Source organism: Schistocerca americana, chromosome 3 (assembly GCF_021461395.2).
Source record: "Schistocerca americana isolate TAMUIC-IGC-003095 chromosome 3, iqSchAmer2.1, whole genome shotgun sequence".
Classification (NCBI taxonomy): Eukaryota; Metazoa; Arthropoda; class Insecta; order Orthoptera; family Acrididae; genus Schistocerca; species Schistocerca americana.
Window position 1 is genome coordinate 375256958 of NC_060121.1, and position 22967 is coordinate 375279924.

Genomic DNA, 22967 nt, shown 5'->3' on the forward strand with positions numbered 1-22967 from the left:
GAATAGTGCGGCAACAGGAAATGTGTCATCCAAACATTTCAAAACATAGACATTTTCTTTAATACTCAAAATGTATACCTAGAAACACATGAAACACACCATACGATATTTGTAAGAGAACACATAGAACCTGTTTACCACATCTACTGTGTTTTCTTTTTCAATGTACGACATAACGTCAAATGCAACTATATTTTTTTCACTGTTCAAAAAAATTAATTACTGAAAATTGCTTCATCAATTTGAATTCTTATTAATAAACAGAGTAGGTCTTTCCTCTGGCCAGTTGTTATAAAACCTAAATCATTTTTGATTTCAGATATCTGGCCTGTCTTGTGGTAGAACAACCAATGGAAAAAAATATCTACGTTTTCACTGAATATTTGCACTGTGCTATGTAGGCAAAGCAAAATAATATAATAGAAACTGAGGATAAGCAAAATAAAAGTATTTACCACTAGAACACGAGTGAATGAGGCGAAAATTGATTAACTAACGATGTTAAGGAGACCACACTACCATTCTCCTCGTCAATATCAAAATTTCCTTCCTGAGAAACTTGATGTTGCTTCACACCCCATTCCATTGCATGCCATTGACATCTGCCAGTATGTCATGTCATGGCACCATTATGCGAAGGTGTATTCATATTGGCCATTACATCACTTTACTTAGCCCCATACCTAACGAAGCAAGTGAGGTAGTGAGATAAGGCTAATGCAGACTAGCCATCACAGCACCACCACATGATGGCATCATCATGTTAAGGTGTATTCACACAGTATGTCACGCCATGGCATGTCAAGTTAATTCAGGTCATGTAATCTCAACTCACATGGCTGTCCTCAACTGCTTTTTCATGGGAACTGCGATTTTCACAAGATGATTTTCAGCTGCTTTAATGTGTGAAGTGCACATTAACACAATACAGTATCTTATATATGTGGATACTGCAGTCCATATTTGTATGAAAATGACATTTAATGGACTCAAATGGTTTGCAGGGAGAGCATGAGTATTAGAGAAGGAAGACATAAATGCAATCCAACACAAAAATGACAGTGGGTCCGAAAAATGTCATTATATGGTATTGAAGTGGAATTTCAGACATTATAGAAGTATTTTAGAAAGTTGAAGCACCTGTTTTTTCATTTGTTACGTCAAATTGCATCCAGAATTACCAAAAGGAACACAGTGTTATCAGCTGCCGTCACATCCCATCACAAATTGTTTTGTTTAAGTGTAACTACCAGTTCAGAGCAATTTTTTATGCAATAGTCATATCTCCCTCAAAACCTGTCGCTTCAAGGTGTATAGGTTTTCTTTACTTCTTGTACTTGGCTTTTAGTAGTTCAAGAGCCTTATTCGCACTGGGTTAAGCCAGTGAAACTACACAAATATTGACCACTAATGCCTGCAAAACTGTTTCACACACTGTCCAGGTAGCTACTTAACAATTAATAAGCCTGCCACAATCACATATTAATTGATGCACATTTCACAGGAAAATCATTTTGCCACTGTTGTGGGGTCTGAAGGTTTCAGTCTATATCTTTACGAAACATGACAAACGCCTGACAACATACAAATTTTTATATATTGCCTACTCACTAAATATGGGGTGCCTAGGAAACCTGCTTTCTCAGATCGCTAGACAACAGTTCAACCAAATAGTATTAATGAAGCGTATTACAAAAGGAAAGGATTACAATACTTAACTTTGTGAGATACAGACGTGTGGCGAGCTAAGGACGATGGACAAACAAGAAATCCCTTCAGTATATATAATTCGTAATACAAGATGAGTAATACTGTTCCTAAGTAGCTGATATACAAGTATCTATTCTTGATGCCACTGTGGAAGTCACAGGTCTGCTAGTTTTCAACTGGGCAGTGGCCGTCAGTTTGTTTTCCTAGAGAGGGGTCGGTTTGTGTACAGTTGGCTGATGTCTTCTTCACAGACTTCTCTGCTCAACATTCCCAACTTGCGTGCCGGCGCTTGACTTTACGCCGGAACACCAATAAATTCGGCTTGCTAATCAATATGATACTATTCAGAGTACGTTTCTCACTTCAAATTACAAACATATTGCAATGCACTTCATCACAAAATATTCAATATGGTATCGATATCTATAAAATTTCATTTGTTGAGTGGATTAGATGGCAAGTAATTTATTACACTCATGCCATAGAATTTAGACTACTGCGTCACTGCTTCCATTAATCTTTCACCACACATTATATAAAATTATAAATTGAACAAAAAATAACAAAATGAAACAGTTCATTACAAATAACAAACATAACAAGTAAAAAAGACTTACACAAAAAGTGATTTCAACCACAAAAACCAAGACAAAAGGAAATACTGAGATTAGCTCATGGCTGGATATTGAGAGGAAATGAGCTTGGGGTGAGGCGATGACGTCAGCCATCACAACTTTCTTCCAAAGAAACCTTGATGCTACCCTGATGTGACATGATGTGGTGTGATGGTCAGTGTGGATTTCACCATTTGAAGTGGATTCAGAATGGTTTTACAGACATGATGGGACATGTCGTGAGGCCAATGTGACCTGGTCTTTACGGTCTGTGATACAAAAAGTCGGAGTATAGTATCGGAATTGAGAAACCAATGATGATAAAGTTTTTTAATGGCCAAGTCAAGCTTCATAATGTATGTTCTTGATCGTCTTTGTGTGATAATGTGCTGAGAATTGAAACAATATTTCGAAACATCGATATGTATCTGCAAACAGAAATTTATAAATACAAATACATCAAACAATACAGAGGGGTCCATGAAAATGACATACCATTGCAATTCTTGCGTGGGGGGTGGGGGGGGGGGGTTTGGGATGATTATTTTATGTGGTTAAAGTGACCCCCATTAGCAGCTAAATGACGATCATGCCACTGAACTGTAGACTGAACTATGGCTGCTAGTGTTGCAAGTGTGATAGCGGCACAGGACACCATGATGATTTCTCATGACTCGTTTAGAGTCGCTGTCATGTGTTGATAAATTTCATTTTTCTAGGTCCCCCCGTATGTAGAAGTCAAGAGGTGTAAGGTCTGTACACTGCTATGAGTACTCAAGCTCCTCTTCAATATATCCATCATCCACATGGATTTTCATCCATTTAGGCTCTGACATATCTTTGGTAGTGCGCCAGAGCGCCATCTTGTTGTAGGTAAAATCTTTCCTTTCCAAACAACTCTAGGATGGCAGGTAAAATCTATGTTTCTCGCATATGGAGCTACATGTCACTGGTTATGGTGCTTTCAAAGCAGACTGCATGATGGCAGTCCCCACTATGTGTTAAGACACAGTAGATTAACGGTTTATCTACGTGAATGCGAGGATTTTCAGGAGCCCAATACATGCCGCTGTGGCAGTTTACAGTCCTGTTAAGTTTGAACTGCGCCTCATCAGACAAGATAACTATCCTTGCAAACAGCTCATCCTTGCGAAGCATGCCTTCAAATCACTCGCAGTACTGCATCCTTCAATCTGGGTGGTCCTTGTTCATAGTGCGCAGCGATCTTCGAATGTACACTGTCCACTTTGCAGTCTTCAGAACTCGTTGTACACTCGTTCGCCTTACTCCCTTGCATGTGTACCCTACTTCACAGATTTCTGCAGTGACCTAGTAAAATGCTGCAATGCAGCAGCAGCTGGGAACTTCACTCGTTGATGTTTTTCTACATCTACATCTACATCCATACTCCGCAAGTCACCTGACGGTGTGTGGCGGAGGGTACCCTGAGTACCTCTATCGGTTCTACCTTCTATTCCAGTCTCGTATTGTTCGTGGAAAGAAGGATTGTCGGTATGCTTCTGTGTGGGCTCTAATCTCTCTGACTTTATCCTCATGGTCTCTTCGCAAGATATACGTAGGAGGGAGCAATATACTGCTTGACTCTTCGGTGAAGGTATGTTCTCGAAACTTTAACAAAAGCCCGTACCGAGCTACTGAGCGTCTCTCCTGCAGAGTCTTCCACTGGAGTTTATCTATCATCTCCGTAACGCTTTCGCGATTACTAAATGATCCTGTAATGAAGCGCGCTGCTCTCTGCTGGATCTTCTCTATCTCTTCTATCAACCCTATCTGGTACGGATCCCACACTGCTGAGCAGTATTCAATCAGTGGGCGAAAAAGCGTACTGTAACATACTTCCTTTGTTTTCGGACTGCATTTCCTTAGGATTCTTCCAATGAATCTCAGTCTGGCATCTGCTTTACCGACGATCAACTTTATATGATCATTCCATTTTAAATCACTCCTAATGCGTACTCCCAGATAATTTATGGAATTAACAGCTTCCAGTTGGTGACCTGCTATTTTGTAGCTAAATGATAAGGGATTTGTCTTTCTATGTATTCGCAGCACTTTACACTTGTCTACATTGAGATTGAATTGCCATTCCCTGCACCATGCGTCAATTCGCTGCAGATCCTCCTGCATTTCAGTACAATTTTTCCATTGTTACAACCTCTCGATACACCACAGCATCATCTGCAAAAAGCCTCAATGAAATTCCGATGTCATCCACAAGGTCATTTATGTATATTGTGAATAGCAGCGGTCCTATGACACTCCCCTGCGGCACACCTGAAATCACTCTTACTTCGGAAGATTTCTCTCCATTGAGAATGACATGCTGCGTTCTGTTATCTAGGAACTCTTCAATCCAACCATACAATTGGTCTGATAGTCCATATGCCCTTACTTTGTTCATTAAACGACTGTGGGGAACGTTATCGAACGCCTTGCGGAAATCAAGAAACACGGCATCTACCTGTGAACCCGTGTCTATGGCCCTCTGAGTCTCGTGGACGAATAGCGCGAGCTGAGTTTCACACGACCGTCTTTTTCGAAACCCATGCTGATTCCTACAGAGTAGATTTCAAGTCTCCAGAAAAATCATTATACTCTAACATAATACGTGTTCCAAAATTCTACAACTGATTGACGTTAGAGATATAGGTCTGTAGTTCTGCACATCTGTTCGACGTCCCGCCTTCGTCGACGGACATGCCTTATGCAGATCCTGAGTATTATCGTCAGCTTCAAATTTATCCCCAACATGATAAATTGTTGTAGCTGTTGGTGGCCGAGTTCTGTACACATCACGCGGGTCAACTGAAGAAAGGGATACAACCCATCAGCTTTGACCAATGACGTCATAGTTTACTCATGGATACTGATGTATTTATTTTAGAGCCTTTACTCATAGATATCAATGTCTTTACTTTCGAGCCATAGATAATAGATTTACTATCTGCAGTAGTCCCCATTACTCCATTGCTGTTGTACCTCTATCATGTTTTCGTCTTTATAGTACCACTCCAATTTGATCTTGTGTTGCTCAAATGACAAGCTTACTTCATTCACTGCTGCATTGTCATCTGCTGGAAAACGTGCACCAAGATCTGTTGAGAAACAATGGACTATGCTACCGTGCAAAATTGCAATACTACGTCATTTTGCTCCAAAGATATTAACTATCAAAGAGTGTCTACATTTATTTGATATTTTTTTAGGTACACAATCCATAAGTCACTTTAACAGATAAATTACTCTTGACAGCTTACCACTAATAGATTGTACATGTTGACCCCAAGATAATTTATTATCTAAATATATCCACACGAACTTAACGTAATCAGATCATCTGACAGAAGCTTGTCTTTCAGACAAAAAACCATGTTTAGTGTTTCATCATCATTCAATAAGAAGCCATTTGCTTTAACCAGTTGGAAGCTTGGTCCATTGTCTTTGCAACATAACTTTTAAGGCTGCTGATATCATTACTACAATGAAGAAAGGTTGTACCATCTGCATTTAGAACTGTACTAGACTTTATATATGATGGCAGATCGTTGATCATTATTAGGAATAAAAAAAAGGACCAAATACAGATCCTTAGGGAACACCTACCTTAACTTGTTCTATTCTCGACAGTTCCTTGCCAACACAGACAAGTTCAGTAGATACCACTTCAATAGTTTAAGGCTGTTAACTTCAATGCCATAGAATTCAATTTTTTCCAGAAGGACTGTGTGCACTACAAAGTCCAAAGCTTTACTTAGATCACAAAAAGTGGCTTGAGAAAAGGCTTTATCCTCAAAACTTGATTATTTGACAACAGAGTAATTAACATCAACTGCTGACAAATTTTCCCTAAAACAATACTGTGATTCATAGATTTTCAAAGTAAGCATATAATTGTTGGTAAATTACACATTACAGTACTTAAGAAAAAGCCAGGACTATAGAAATTGGCCTGTATCTTGAAGGTGAGCCTGTATCTCCTTTTTTATGTATTAGAACTACCCTAAACACCTTAAGCTCATCAGGAAAATGTCCCTCAGTTTTGCACTTTTTTATACAATACGTTAAGAGATACACAATACACTCTATTACTTTCTTTAGTATGTTACAAGATAAGTCATATATACCTATACTGTTTCATGGTTTTAGCTGTTTTACTATTCTTAGGACAAGACTAGGAGAGACCTTGGAGAAGGCAAACGTTTGTATTAGTTGGTATTTACAAACAGTTTTTGCAAGAGTCTCTGATGAACTAATATCAGGTTTCATAATAAAATTTCCTACCTCCTCAACTGGTTTAGTTTTTGGGTACATATATTAATTTTCTTGTTTATTTCATTTTTGGCACTACTATTTATTATTTTTGAAGTGGCGTTGCACTTACTGGTGAAATTCTCAATTTTGCTGAAATTGTGTGCTTTTTTAGCTTCCACAATGGATTTTTTTATACTCATACCCATATTTAACGTAGAATGATCTGGCATTGTCAGTCTTGAGACTTTTATATACATTGCGCAACAACATAACTTGATTTTTCAGATTTGATAGGTCTTCACTATACCATGGATTTTGTTTATTTGTGGCCTTGGTTTGGAATCCTTTGCCAATAATTTTGCATTGCTTTATGGGAATGCTGTCATTAAATAGTGTCAAAAATACTTTAAAGAAACTTTCAAGTGTTAGCCTTGTTGACAAATCATTACATAAGTTGTAATGCATGTCACCCTAACTCTGGCCAAATCAGTCTCTATTTGCAAGGGACTTTCAAAACCTGACAATTTTATCATTTGTGACAGGCCTGGTAATTACAACTTTTGGGGAAGGCCTTGCAGTGTTACTCTTATGAGCAGAGAATCTAGTTTTACAACTTAAGGATACAGACTCATGGTCTGAAAATGCAAATACTGTTGCGTCACATGATTCTTCTGTAGTTTAAAATCGACAGAAATGTTGACGAGGCTTGCTTCATTTTTTGCGGGTCTGTTATTGATAAAATGTAAATTGCACAGTTGTAGAACATTTTTCAGCACAGTGGCACAATACTTGTGTGTTGTTACATCAAAATCCGCATTCAGATCTCCACTTATTACAATGTCATAATGCAACCATTTTGCCGTTCTAAATACATGTAACGGCATGTCCAGTTTTTCTAGAAATACACTGATGATACCCTTTGGTGATCTATACAAGGATATTACCACTAACTTAAAAATTCTGTTTGTCACACAGGTACTATAGATCCAACATATTAATGGAATAACTGAGTGACTGGTTAGTATAGATTACTTCACAACCTCTTGTTTACAGTTTTCTACAGCAACTATTGGCTACGTTAGTCTTATCTATAAAATGAGTGAGAGTGACCAAAGAAGGTCAACTTTCGATGCTAGCAGGCGATGGCACCGTCAAATCTTTCTACCCTAGTTGTCTCGACGTTACGCGAGAATCCGTTAATGACCCGATTGAATGTCGCTATTTTAAATACATTGTGGAACAGTTTGACCTGACGTGATGTGATAGCTAGTGTGAAATGGCCTACAAGTTCAAGTCCAGTTCACAACAGCCGTCACGTCACGTCGAAACAGTCCATACTGCGTTTCAACTGCTGGCATTCATATAGGTTGTAACGGTACATCGTGTTACGCCTAGTTGTCTTCGGAAGGAATTTTTGGCTGTCTCATCGCCTGCTAACATAGGAAAGTAACTTAATTTCGATGTGCTCACTCGTTTTAATGGTAGTGGATTTCGTACTTCTCCTTAATATGTGTGTCTTATTGTGCTTTGTTTTCGTGGCAAAAATGGAAACGTTCCATAGAAACTTGGATAATTTTACCATTGAGCGTTCTTCCACGAGTGGGATCAAATATCTGAAAGTTAAAAATTATATTCGTTTTACAGCAACATAACACATCTGATGCCTACATAGTATAAAAATATCGTAAGCTGATAACATAAATTTCGTTAAACGACATTTTAAGTGAAAAAGTCATCTCTAAGAAAGGGGAAAAAATACAATTGTGTGTATCGTTAACCATTATGTAAGAAAAAATAATGGATGAGATAAAGAGGCTCTACTTATTCTCCTATAAGTACTGATTGATGTATTTGTGTGTATATATTTTCACTAGCAAACAAATGTCGCTCATTTGAAATGTTGATTCATTTCTCGGCACTTTACCACACAAACTTGTTCAAGAACGTACGTTATGAAGTTTGCTTTTCCATTACTAAACTTTACCGAGAATTCCAATACAGACAGACTTTTGGTATCACAGATGGTAAGTCAGAATCTCACTTTCACGTTTCAATACTGGGCTATGTGAACTGATGTGATGTGACAGACAGAGTGAATACGCAATGGAAGTATAAAATTCTTTACTCCACGGAGTTCACCCTGACGTGACGGTGCCGAGACGTGACGCGAAGACCAATGTGAATTGGCCGAAACTAACGATGTTAAGAAGACTGCATCACCGTTCCTCTGGTCAACGTCAAAACGTACTTCTCCAGAAACTTTGACGTTCCGTCCATTCTCAATCCGTTGTGTTGATGGATTGCTTAAATAGCGCCATTTGGAAAAAAAAAAATAAGAAAAATTATACGGTGATGTTTAAGAGTACAAATAGATGTACAAATTAATTTTCAATACGAATGTAAAATGAATCGTTACACATCATGACGATTTATCGTGCAATATGATTCATGGAAAGTAACCAACTAACTGAATGCATTGTGGAATGTTCCGACGAAGTTCCGGCCCATTTCGCTCAGATAAGTGTAAATCGATCTTTATCGTGAAAGAATGTTGATGTGTAGTTTTTGCTTATTTGGTAGTTTGCTTTGGTAATATTTCGCGGTATGTTTGAATCTATGTTGCTAGGCAACGACGCATTGAGGACAGTTCTGCATTTGTAGCGAGTTTATTAAGGAAGGAAACGTTTGCGTCCAAAACTGTTATAAAATGTCAGTCTTCTAAAAATGTATTTTGAGACAGTTTATGGATTTATGATTTTTTATTTTTGTGAGTATTATCCAACCTCTTACACTGTAGTATATAAAACTATAAAATAACCTGGTCGTGTTTCCATTTTCTTGTGTTACGTATGGGATTGTGTGTTGTTACAGGCATTGAAAAAGTAACAGCGCTTTCATATCGACCAATTAATTGGAGCAAAGCACCAATTAAGAGTATTTATAATAAAGAACGAATGCGTTATCATCCAGCCTACAATGAAGCTATCCCAGCTTTATGTGATTTAACGGAAAATTGTGATATCTGTTGTAGTGATCCGGTAAGAAATTCCAGCGTCTTTTAAATCAGCGTTGATATGATTATCAAATTCACTTTTATGTAATTTTAATTTTGTATTCCGATTTTCTGTAGGGATTTTAAATTAAATGTTGAGTAAGGAACTAAATTTATATGCTGATCATTTCACCATAGATGAATGTTGCATAGAAGTTTGAGAGTTAAAATCCTAATGATATTTTGTAATCAGGCATCCCTCCAGCACAAGATTGTGTCCCATTTTGCCGAATGATTCAGTAATGACACTTAGAGCCCACATGTACTGTTTTTATTTGGAAAAACTGGGAGTCTAATTTCAGCCCTACAAACCGGGTCAAGATCTTAAATCGCTCCTTTCAACTGTTACACACCGATGTATTTTATTACTTGTGTCACTGTTAATAAGAAAGTATATGGTTTTGCAGATGTTATTGTTGGCAGAGAACATCAAGGGATCATGAAGAATCAACATTATTCATGTGTTTGTTTTGAAATGCCTAAATTTTTAGCCATAAAAAATCTAGATGGAACAGGATAACAAATGAAATAATACAGAACTAATAGACCTGTATCTGCTTATATGTGATACATGAGATCGTAACATTAACAGAAACCACAGCTTGCAGCAAGGCGTCTGCTTGGTCATTTGTATGCGCTTTTCATCTATCACTGATAGCATGTTACTTATGTCACTGCACTGTTATTTATTGAGAATAACATATAAATACTGTGTTGAAAACTGACAGGGCGAGACCTTGTCTGTGTGAAAATACAGCTTAATTCCTACAATAAGATGAAGGCAGCTACATGTCACTGTTTAAACAATGCCATTTATTATATGCAAATAGCATTGTTACTTGTTTTGAACTGATTGGTTCAGTGTCAGATGGCTGTTCCCATTTTAAATGGCAAAGGTAATACTCTTGGAATCTGGAATACAGAGATTCATTAGAGAATATTCATACACATTCTAGAAGTGAGTGGATAACTGCCAGTTGTCTTGGGGGATAAGCTGTTTTTGTGTCATCTACAAAATTTGGTTAAGACAGAAGGGAATTACAAATGTTGGCTGCAAGTGGGCATTGATTTAAATCAGTGGGGGAAGTTGAAAATTTGTGCTGGACAAGGATTGGCTTCCTGCTTACTAGACAGATGCCCCGACCACTAAGCCATCTACACACAGCGGTCATTGTAACTGCATGGGCTACCCTAGCAAGCTTCTCATCAGACCCAAATTCTCAACTTGTCCACACACTATTGGTGGAGTGCCACTAGCCGATTATTCTCATTATTTGCGGCATTTTGCCGATTCCTGTAAGAGTTCAAGCCTGGTGTGAATCAGCACTGAAGAGATCATTAGCTGTCGTCTGTGTGTGTGTGTGTGTGTGTGTGTGTGTGTGTGTGTGTGTGTGTGTAATTGGACACAGTGGCAACTGCACAGACTACCCTATCATGCCTGTGTCTGGTTGGGTTAGTGGTCAGAGCATTTGCCTAGTAAGCAGGAGACCCGGGCTTGAATCCTGGTCTGGCACAAACTTTCTACAAATCAGTACCCACTCGCAGTCATGGTCTGTAATTCATTTGTGTGTTAATTCATAGTGGGTAGATCGTAAATGGTTTTGTCGGTGGAGAATACTGCAAAACACTGCACTGATAACAATAGCTGGAGTCACAAACAATGGCAGTCAAGTTTAGGCTTGTTGTGTGCAACTATGTCTTGCATTCTCTGGCGGCCTATGAGTGTTCAGTAGTGTCCTGAGTACTCCATTGTGAATGTAGTAGCTAGTGTGAGGACCTGAAAATGATTGTAATGAGTTATTTAGTGAATTGTTATTCAATTTGTTTCAAGTTATCATGGCTGTTGTCAGTGGCAAGCGACAAATTCTACGCAGGCACATGAGAGACATAATTTGCAGGGTACATGCTTTCATCAAGTGTAAAGCATGTGTATGTGTGCAGTGCACCTGTTGCCTGGAACTGGCAACAATGCAATCCCTGTCCACATTTTGACCTATGCAAATTGCCATTGTTCATGGATCACATCATAGAATCATTGGGGACAAACTGTAATTGGATAATGGGAGTGGAAAATGAGGCAGAAATATGGAAGCAATACTTCGAGGAGCTTACAGACTCAGAATCAATGAATTTCACAGGATTGGTGAAACATCAGAGGGAGGGACTCTTTACTTGCATCAAGTGAAAAGTTAGAGCGAGCACTATATAACCTCATCATCTTAAGATTACCATTTTCCTTGTCTACTGTACAGGTCTCTCTCTTTCCTTCTGGATTGTATCTCTGTACTTTATTGTATACTTTCATCTCATTCTATCCACATGCAGTTTTGCTCAACAACTGTATTCATTTGTTATCTTATCAGCAAAAAACATATGGTGGACATTGGGAGTTGGTGATATGCACACTTACTGCTGAATTGAGATTGCGAGATCATGTGTGTTGGTGTTTACAGAAATAAATATAAGGCTGAGAACTGAATGGCTGGGTTTACGTGATAATAGTTATAGGTAGCCATATGGCTACTCATGGCATCAGAGCGGGCTGGGGCTCAACATCTGCTGAGAAGTGCGGCATGCTTGGAGCTCCATCTGTGGCAAAATTATGTGATCCTGAGACTTGGTAACTGGGGAGACCAGTAGATAACACAGAACCAAATTTGACTCAGAAGTGTAATGACAGTCTGTTCTCGTTGTTGGTTGTAAAAAGTTCTTGACAACTGGAAGTTAAACCAATTTGTAATTGGAATAATAAACCCTTGTTTGTGAACCCATCAGCGCCTGTTACTTCGGGATAGTAGTCATTTCACAGGAGAAGTCTGATGGATGGCAGGAACCCTCCGAAACGAGTAAGAAGATCGCTTCAAGAAGGAGAAAACTCTCACAATGGCATGCTCTATATTACTCTACGGAGGTCACCTTTGAAAGTTGTTGGATAGTCAGTGGTTGAATAGGATGACCGTGAACATGTCTGTCAAGCTTGTCCCACAAATGCTTGATGGGGTTTCGATCAGGACTCATTGCTGGCCATTCCATTCTTCATTGTCCAGGTGTCACAAGACATCCGGAACCAGAACGTTATCTTAATGACGATCCACTCACTGTAGTGGAGACATATCAATTCTTAGGACTGGTTTTCAACGTCCAATTGACGTGGCTTCCTTATCTTCGTCAGCTGAAGTGAAAGTGCTGCCAGCACCTGAAGCCCTCCACTGCCTGAGCAACACCAACTGGGGTGCAGATCACTCTACGCTGCTGCAGCTCTACAGAGTCCTTGTTCAATCCCACCTTGACTGTGGGAGTCTGTTTTATGGTTCGGTGGTGCCCTCAGTGTTGCGTTTACTTGACCCAGTGCACCACTGTGGCATTTGACTGGCAATAGGTTCTTTTAGGATGAGTCCAGTAACCAGCGCCCTGGTGGAGGCTGGAGTCCCTCCATTGAAGTTTAGATGTGCACAACTACTCACCAGTTACGCTGCACACATTCATAGTTTCCTGAGAATCTGAATTACTGTCTCCTTTTCCCATCCACAGCGGTTCATCTTCCTCATCGGAGGCCCAGGTCAGGGCTTAAGATTGTGGTTCACGTCTGATCTCTTCTGCCTGAAGTGGAGTCCTTGCCTTTACCACCTATACTCAAGGTCCATTCATGTACCCCTCCATGGTGTACACTTAGGCAGCTTCTCCTGGACCTTTCACATGGTCCTAAGGGCTCAGTTAACCCTGCGGATCTCCGCTGTCACTGCCTCTCGATTCTTGACATGTACTGAGACCATGAAGTGGTTTATACTGACGGCTCGATGGCTGATGGTCACGTTGGCTTCACATATGTTCATGGAGGACACATTGAACAGTACTCCTTGCCAGATGGCTGCAGTGTTTTCAGTGCAGAGCTGGCAGCCATTTCTCATGCCCTTGAGCGCATCTTCTCATGTCCTGGCAAGTTGTTTCTTCTGTGTACTGACTCCTTGAGCAGCCTACAAGCTATCGACCAGTGCTACCCCCACCATCCTTTGGTAGTGACCATCCAGCAGTTCATCTATGCCCTGGATCAGTCCAGTCATTCTATGGTGTTTGTGTGGACCGCAGGCCATATCGGAATCCTAGGAAATGAACTTACCGACAGGCTGGCCAAACGGGTTACATGGAAACTGCTTCTGTAGATTGGCATCCCTGTAACTGACCTGCGATCATTATTACGTCGCAATGTTTTTCAGCTTTGGGAGACGGAATGACATAATCTCAGTATTCACAACAAACTGTGTGCCCTTAAGGAGGCCACGAACGTGTGGAAGACCTTCATGCGGGCCTCTTGCAGGGTCTCTGTGGTTCTCTGCCGGCTACACATTGGCCATGTGTGGCTACCTCCTCGTCGCGAGGACCCACCTTGGTGTCACAGTGGCTCACATACGACTGTCATCCTCATCTTGCTGGACTGCACACTTTTAGCCGCTCTGCAGCAGACTTTTAATCTTCCCAGCACCCTAGCTTCGACGTTGGGCGACAATGCCTCAACAGCAGATTTAGTTTTACATTTTATTCGTGAGAGGGGTTTTTATCATACTATCTAAGGGTGGGCATTTAGCTTTCTCTCTGAGGTCACCACCCTCCCTCCATTTTAACTCTGTCGCACTTTCTTTGCAGTTGTTTGTCTTGGTGGTCGTCTTTTCACTACATGTGTTCATCTTGCCTTGTCTTTTTGGGGTGGACATTTTAATGTGTTGCAGAGTGGCTGGCTCATCCTCTTTTATTACTGTGATCAGCCAGCCCAGACCATATGCTCTATGGTTTTAATGCCTTCTCCTACTTTTCTTTGTGGTGTGTTTTCCCCGTTTTCTGTTCATTCCATTCGTTTTCTTTCTAGGTGTGGTGTTGGGTGTTTTTGTACCTTGAGTCTTGATTGCATCAATAAAAAGGGACTGATGACCCTGTAGTTTGGTCCCTTTCTGCCCCAAATCAGCCAACCAACAGCCCTTGGGAGATGACTCGTATTTTATCTGATCAGTTGAACGGCATTTTATAGACACTTAGCAGCAGAGTAAGAGAGGAAAATAGAATAGTTGCAGTCAACAGTTAGGTATAGGAATTTTGACAGCAGCCAATAATGATTCAACATCAGTTATGTAAGTTCTCTTTCAGCTTGAGTAGCAGTAACTATGCAATCCGTATTAAATTTTTAACTACCAAAAGTGTCCTTAAACTGCTATGACAATTCCACGTGCATTGATAAATATAACATAAGCAAGTATTTTGAAATAAGCTAACCACAGAATTCAGTTTCATTCATTTCATTGGCTAACCCCGATCAATTCTTGAAATTTTTTCCCCCATTTGTTACTACGTTTTCTACTTTATTGGTCGTAAAGATAATTATAACAACATTACCATGCTATTCCATACCATTGAAACCATACCATACTGTCCATTTTCCGAGTGCTCTGGACCTCTGTTGTGCAAATGTTAATTACATTGTTTCCTTTTGTTCACTGTACAAGTATCTGAGCATTCAGATGTGTCCACTGAGGACGATGATGGCTAGACCTAATGAGCTCCTCGCAAGTTCTGTGAAAGGGTGAACCCACTCTTGGAGTTAAATAACAAGTCATTTAAGCTATTTCATTTGGAGAAAAGTACTGTAGAGCAGTTGGGACTAAGGTTCAGAGACTGTCTGATGAAACTAACCTAAAGAAACTAATGATGAAGGCTGTGGCCGAAACCTGTGGTGTAATTGTCTTTTTATTATGCCTGTTTGCAACTTAATGCATCATCATTACAATAAGTAGCAATTTATATTTTCCTACAGTGTTGACATGCCTCCTTGGAGTTTCCATTGTTTAATCATACAACTAAGAATATCGGGTAGTCAAATGTGTATCCATTTAGAATAAATGTAGTTAATAATTCTTCTTGCACCAGTTTAACAGTGGTTCTCATTATTCCAATAACCTTGACTCTGCTTACGGGAAGTCTAGGAAATGTATGTAACATGTTTTTTTGTTCGAAGAAGCTCAGGTCTGTTACACATACCTCACTGCCTGAATCTAGAATTTTGTGTATTGGTACATGTCCTACTAAATGCTTGATTTTTGATTGGACATATGTTTTGAGGGATTGCTCATTTTCCTCTCATACATCTTCTATCAAATTATTTTTGTCATTGTAATGAATTAATCGGAAAGTTACTGATGTGGCTCATTTTCCAATGCTTCTAGGGACATGACCCTTCATGGGAGGTTATTCATTTTCTCCTTCCTTAATCGTGTTGTTATTATTGAATGTTCTATTTGGGTGTTCCCTGTTACCAGTTCCTTTTCTACACCTAGTTGCTGATGTGTTATACTCCTGATCATTGCTTCTACAGTCTCCTAAATGGGTAATGTCATTCCTCATGATCCCTTATTGTTATCAGTATCATTTGTATGTAATATTTAGGCTGTTATTATTGCTATTATTGTTGGATTGCCATCTTTCTGCCTGTCTTTCTACCATTTATACCTGTTCCAGATATCCTAATAAGTTACTGATCTTGTTCCAGTCATTTTTAGGACATTGGTCAACTTTTTATTTGCAACTTCCATTTTAATAATTTTGCGGCTTTATCACACTCACTACATTAGGACGGGTGCTAAAGACCTTGCTGTCATGCAGGCTCACCATCATATTATCGTCGCTGCCTAAAAGTTTGTACCTTACTCTCCATGGTAAGTGGCTGATAATCACTTCTAGCAAATGTTCTTCCCATATCACGTCTAGGTACTTTACTTTGTTAAGGTGTAGTTCTTCAGCTCTAAGTGATCCATCCTGCTGTTTACGTGTGATGTCAATTCAAGCAACCTATGATTCATTTTCTCCATTTGTTTTTTGTTTTTTTTTGTGACTTGGGCTAATTGTTGAAGTATTATCTGCATAAATGACTCCTTCATCATTTGCTCATCTGTGAAAGCAATACTTATGAAGTAATTTGTTATTGTTATTGTAAGTAAATTAAATAAGTAATAATGATGGTTAAGTGTTCCCTAATAGTGTAGCTACTCAAGCACTTCATAAATCATGAGAAAATCGTAAGCCATTCATTAACACTGCATCATAATTCATAATGACTTCACTGATTATAGCTTAATATTAATAAGACCCATTGGGCTCTTGGGTGAGCTGTGTAGCAGATGCATTGGTAGCTACTGGCTGTGTCATTGGTCTCGGACTATTGCACTGTGACATGGTGCTGTGCTGGGATGGAACAGAACTTGTCAAATGCTGATAACCATCATTGAGGTGCTTGTGGATGTTGGCAGTGTATGAACACAGTCATAGTTACGGACTCTTCTGTTATAACTCACTCTCAATGGGAGTGTGGAAAGAGATGTTGCATTTAATAATTACTTTTATGTACAGCATCTGATTTTAATTGAGGTGGTTTCCTCCAGTTAAATATTCTCGATACGTTGTTATGGAAAACTTGTTTATTGTTGTTTAATAGCTTGGGAGCCTCTTATTTAATGCTGTTGTCAGTCTCAATTTCTTCGTGCTTGGTTCAAAATTAATTTAGCATGGGCTAACTCAGGTAAATTTTTGGTTAACAAATAACTGTTAAATATACCATGCGTCTTTCCTAAGAGTTGTTTGGCGCATTTTCTCTAGCGTTTGCCCAAACAAATACTGCTCATCATTTCTTCCAAGCAATGCCCAGTGTTGACAGAAAGTGTTGGTTTGTTTCCTGTTGCAAACAAAATTATTTGTAAAGCAAAATTTTAAGTGCCCATTCGATATTGCTGTCCCGTATTCGTCTAGTGTGATATTTGTTTTATCAGTATGTATTAGCGGGGACAGTATTACACTAAGAATAACCAGCACTTCACAGTGACTGAACAGTGTTGACAGGTAGTAGTAGCTGTCAGACCAGGCCAGGACAGTGCTGTCGTGGACTGATAGCCTTTGTAGTCTGGTCCCTTCAACCCCACAAACCAACCAACCAGTGCTGGAGTACTGGTTATTCTTCATGCTTTACTGTCCCTGTTAATACATACAGATAAAATAAATGTCACACTTAACTAATTTTCAGCTGCTCTGTTGAATGGGCATGTGTAATTCTGTTTTAAAAATCACTTTGTTTAAAACAGGATACAAACCACTGCTTTCCATCAACACTTGATATTGCATGAAAGAAATGATGAGCAGTATATGTTTGTGGGAGAGATGCCCTGTGTACAGTGTAGACATTGTATCTCTAATGTTTATGTTCTGTAGTTGTTAACAATGCAGTACAATATCGCAGCACTGCTACTATAACTGTACAAGTTGAAAGCTTCGATTTAATATAATTCTTCTTCATTGTTCTAATAGTTTCTTATTGTCAGTAAGTGTCTGAAAATATCAGGCTCCCTAATTGACACTTTTTAGACATGTCTTCTTCTTTGTTAAAATATTTCAGCTTTGTATTTGTATCTTGATGTAAGGCTTGAGACTTTGTTTCTGAATGCATGGTTTTTCTTGGAGCAGTCATCACTTGTGAGGGCTCCGATGCTCTTTGTGTAAGTTTTTTTGTAATTTTTATTGGAATTTTTACTTCTTCCAGACTTCCTTCGTATACCAATCTCTACTTTCTATACGAGAGGCATATTGATAATAAGAAAGGTTGGTTTATTCCAGCTCAGTAAATAACTTTGAGTGCTTGAGTTCTTGTAAAAAAAAAATCCCCTTTTTACATTGAGTATCTTTTTTTTTCTTAGAAGTCTGCATAGATTATACTAACTGGGAAACACAGCTTTGCCCAGTATTTATTTATGCTCATGCCTGAGACAGTGTATTTATTTTTGACTTGAAAAGCTTCTTTGTATACATTGTTTGAACAAAGAGCTGGTTTGCGTCACTAACATCGAAAAGAGCCATGTGGTTCTGGCTGTGTGAAAAGCAACTGACACACATGTGCACAACATGCAGTGTCTGGGCTTGTGTTTTTTTTATGGTCATAGCGTAACATAAGTTGACTGGGAATTGTACAAGTTTAACGCGAAATAGTAAATTGTTTGGAATAAGCAGAATTCTGGGTATAAAAACCCGCTTGTCTGTGCCACTTCCTGACAGAATTTCCGTTTCTATGATGTTATGTTGGAATTAAGTAACTTTAAGCCTCCGTGAATGAAGGAATCTGAGAAGTGAGAGAATGCATGATGCTCTCGGTCACAGGTACATTGTGCCTCACTTCTAATAGGAGTTTGCAAAGAGCACATTAAGGCCTAATCCTCTCAGGCCACAGCAAATCGTGCCTCATGATCTTCATTAGATTCTTGAGACTGCATAGTCATCAGTCTTTTAGCCATTCTGGTGTGTTTAGAAAGACTTAACCATTTTCTGGGCAGTAGGCACCCAAATCATGAAGCAAACTTAATAAATTTGTTTTCACGAGCAAAGAATATAAATAAACCCTACTGAAAGAAGCAAAGCACTGTCATAAATATTTTAATGCACAAAGTGAAATCAGTAAATCCATATATCCTAGCCAAGTAAATTGTCTGTTAGTTTGCATTCATAAAGATAAGATTTCTGCACTTAGTTCTGTCACCGATGTAAACTACGGAAAATACGTCTGTTACTTAGTTAAAAAAAAAATAGTGCCATCTTTTGGTTCTTGAGCATACTACGAAACTAAAAGTGCCGTCTATTGGTTCCGTAGTGTGCTACGCAATGATGATTGAATGTCCGAACTTCTAAGCTGAGCAGACGAATTTAGATAAAACTTTAAATTATGATGTCTTTTATTTTGTGATGCGGTTCTGGTGAAATAAAGCTTACACATTACGTGTTAAAACCCAAAGAAAATTAATCATCTAGTTTTGGAGATTAGCTTGTTCAAACATACAGACACAGCAGTCTTAGATAAAGCTTTAAAACATGAAACATTTCTTTTTTATGATCCTATTTTAATGAAATAAAGCCTGTATGTTGTCCCAAGTTATGCTCAAGTTACCTGTGAAAATCCCGTGAAAATTTGTCAAGTAGTTTTGGAGGTTAGCGTGTTCAGACAGACAGACATGGCAGACTCTGTGGCATACTGTATGGCATTGCAGACTCCTGGTAAATACTTGCGTTGATGTCAGTAAGCTGAATGAGGTCCTCAACTGCCACATGACACCCCTGCAGCATCTTGTACAAAAATACACCAAATACCCACAGAATGCAACAGTATTATGAAAAGGATACTTCTACTCACCACATAGTGGAGATGCTGAGTTGCAGACAGGCACAACAAAAAGACTGTCAGAAAGTGAGCTTTCGGCCAACAAGGCCTTCATCGGAAATAGCCCCTGCCCTTGCCCCCCCCCCCCCCCCACACACACACACATGATGACAGTCTTTGGCTGCTGAGGCCACACTGTGTGGAGGCTCTCTAGGAGCAGATTTTTTGAAACTTAGTCTCGAAAGGTATTAAATGGAATTCAAAATTTTGTTGTCATTCTGACTCTCAGTCTAAACTATTAGACTTGAAAATATGAAAGTATGAGAGGACACACATTATGTAATGAAGGTGCCCACTACAGAAGGTTTTGTAACACTCAACCTACAACGAGGCTAAATTTGCATTTTAGTAGTGCAGCTCGGTGCCTGGCACGAATCACTGGTTGTAGATACATGAAATTTAGAGGGAATATTCATTATGTATCATAGGTACTATCCAAGAAAACATTTTTCTGTAATTCAATACGCAAGAGGATAAATTGGATATGAAGTGTGGCAAACACTACAAACTAATTGACAATGTAGGTTGCATTGTGGACCAGGTAGTGATGGAGCAAGAAAAATTTGTTCGTGGAATATGATAGGTATTGGCAGTTTACTTCATAATTTTGTTGGTAAACAGCAATTGGACACTGTATTATGTGGACACTACACTGTGGCAGTTTTAGATGGGGAGTTTTTTGAACTGTAGAGACCGGTAGGGGTTGCCAACTGCACAAACAATTGCACTGTAACCACTACCAGTGCTTTGTGCACTCGAGTTTGGTTTATGTTGTGTATTGCTTGTTACCTTTTTTTCTTATTTTGAAATGAATGAGGAAAATAATTCTGGTGCATAAAGGGATTTGAATGTGACTCTTCCCACAACAAAAGGAATCAACAATGCCTATGACCATTATGTCAGTTATGCTTTAGTGGAAGCACAGAACCTGGACTTAGGGTGACAGCCTTTCGAGGTGGAGAGAGGGCTTATTCCCCTGCACTGTTCCTCTCCCCTCGGGCAGTCTAAATTCTCATTTGTTTATGATTGTGGCTGACTGACACAATATACTGTCAGCATTTTGCTAGTCTTGCACTTAAGGGTTTAAAGTAAACAACTTTATTATAATCTTTTATTTGGTATTTGTGTAAAGGAGGAGTACACCCAGGTGGACTTCTGTGCTTGCTGTGAATTGAATAACTGACTGCTACTATTAATTCAGCCCAAACATCCATGGCAGTAGAAAACTGTTTCCTTGTTATTGTTTTTTAACGGTGGCTGAGTTGTATGCTGGCAGGTAAACACTTGTTTGATGGGGTGGCACTACAAAAGAGATGTGGCAATACAATTAGGAATAACAAATTACATTTATTAAGAGTATGTTACAAAATGGTACTTAACTCTGGTACATTTTGACGTGTGGCACTTGATGTCCTAAACCTAATATGATGAAATCTAAATAACTTTGCTGTTTCTTGATTACAATATTGTTCTTGCAACAGAATGTAATTACATAGATGCCCTGTCAATGGTTCTAGTTTAGTCTTGAGAGTACTGTACTGAGCTGACTGCAGGTACTGCCTGTACTAATTGCTGTCGTGGAACTGTCTACGTGTGTGTGGCACTTTGTGCCAAGTCTGTTGACGGTAGAACATCCATATCTGCCAGCACAAAGTGTGAGTGATGTAGTCTGCGATTGATAGCATTCTTTATTGGCTGTCCACACAACTGGTGGATGTGCAAGACATGCTAAAGGAAGGGGCACAAAATCAGAAAGAGGTCTGTATTAGTGAGTGCCATCTGGAGGCTGTTGCATTGAGCTGAGGCACACCAGGTGAGTGGTTGCACCTGTGTGGTGGCAGACCCTCACAGCATTAGTTGTGCACCTCTTGCTTAGTACACAATAGTTCTCTCTACACTCAATGTGTAATGTGTGAAAGCACTACAAATGGCTGTAGAAGTGATAAATATTAATGGGCAAAGTGCAATGACATATTGTTTTCCATTATTGGCAATGAAGCCTGCCTGTTTCATTTCCTCCCCTTTTTTGTGTTTCACATGAGGAAATGGTCAGAATAATGCATGTAAAATCTTCAATTTTGTTGAAAATCACTGGAATGAATTTTCAGTCACATTACACTATAGTGGCAGTGCTAATGGCAATACACAGAATGAGCATAATGATGATATTATTCAGCCTTCAACATATGTGTTGACTGTGTGAACTGATTGCAGTAAGTGGAATGTTGTGTATGTTTTTTGTAGATTATTTTAACAGTAATCTATTTGTTGAAGCAGATACGAAGGTGTTTACAAAAGATTTGTCAAATGGTCGTTTTGATACTTTCCTATCCGATGAGGAGAAATTTTCTGAACCAGCAAATAATTCTACTCCAAAAGTAAATTGTGCTCTAGATAATAAATCAAACAAAGTACATAAAACTGGTATTTTTTTAAATTTATTTTGAGCATCTTCTACTGAATCTTCTACAGTTCGGCCGGAAGTCTTCAACAGTCAAATATGGAAACTGGGGTATGGATAAATAGAACACTTAATAAACAGTGTGTTCAGTAACTGGCTGTCTAAGGGATACCATTATTTATATATCTAAAAACAAAGATGATGAGACTTACCAAACAAAAGCGCTGGCAGGTCGATAGACACACAAACAAACACAAACATACACACAAAATTCAAGCTTTCGCAACCAACGGTTGCTTCATCAGGAGAGAGGGAAGGAGAGGGAAAGACGAAAGGATGTGGGTTTTAAGGGAGAGGGTAAGGAGTCATTCCAATCCCGGGAGCGGAAAGACTTACCTTAGGGGGAAAAAAGGACAGGTATACACTCACACACACACCCATATCCAACCACACATACACAGACACAAGCAGACATTTGTAAAGGCAAAGAGCTTAGGCAGAGATGTCAGTCGAGACGGAAGTAAAGAGGCAAAGATGTTGTTGAAAGACAGGTGAGGTATGAGTGGCGGCAACTTGAAATTAGCGGAGGTTGAGGCCTGGCGGATAATGAGAAGAGAGGATATACTGAAGGGCAAGTTCCCATCTTCGGAGTTCTGACAGGTTGGTGTTAGTGGGAAGTATCCAGAT

The 22967-nt window shown here is 39.2% G+C and overlaps 1 protein-coding gene across 1 annotated transcript in view; it reads left to right on the forward strand.

Annotated features, from left to right (window-relative positions):
• The first annotated feature begins 8981 nt into the window (after positions 1–8981).
• LOC124607424 overlaps positions 8982–22967 on the forward strand; it is a 64806-nt gene continuing 50820 nt past the window's right edge. Inside the window, exons 1-3 of the mRNA XM_047139751.1 lie at positions 8982–9119; positions 9223–9363; positions 9468–9634. Of these exons, the coding sequence (XP_046995707.1) occupies positions 9321–9363; positions 9468–9634 (210 nt within the window). The 5' untranslated portion in view covers positions 8982–9119; positions 9223–9320. The remainder of the gene's footprint in view (positions 9120–9222; positions 9364–9467; positions 9635–22967) is intronic.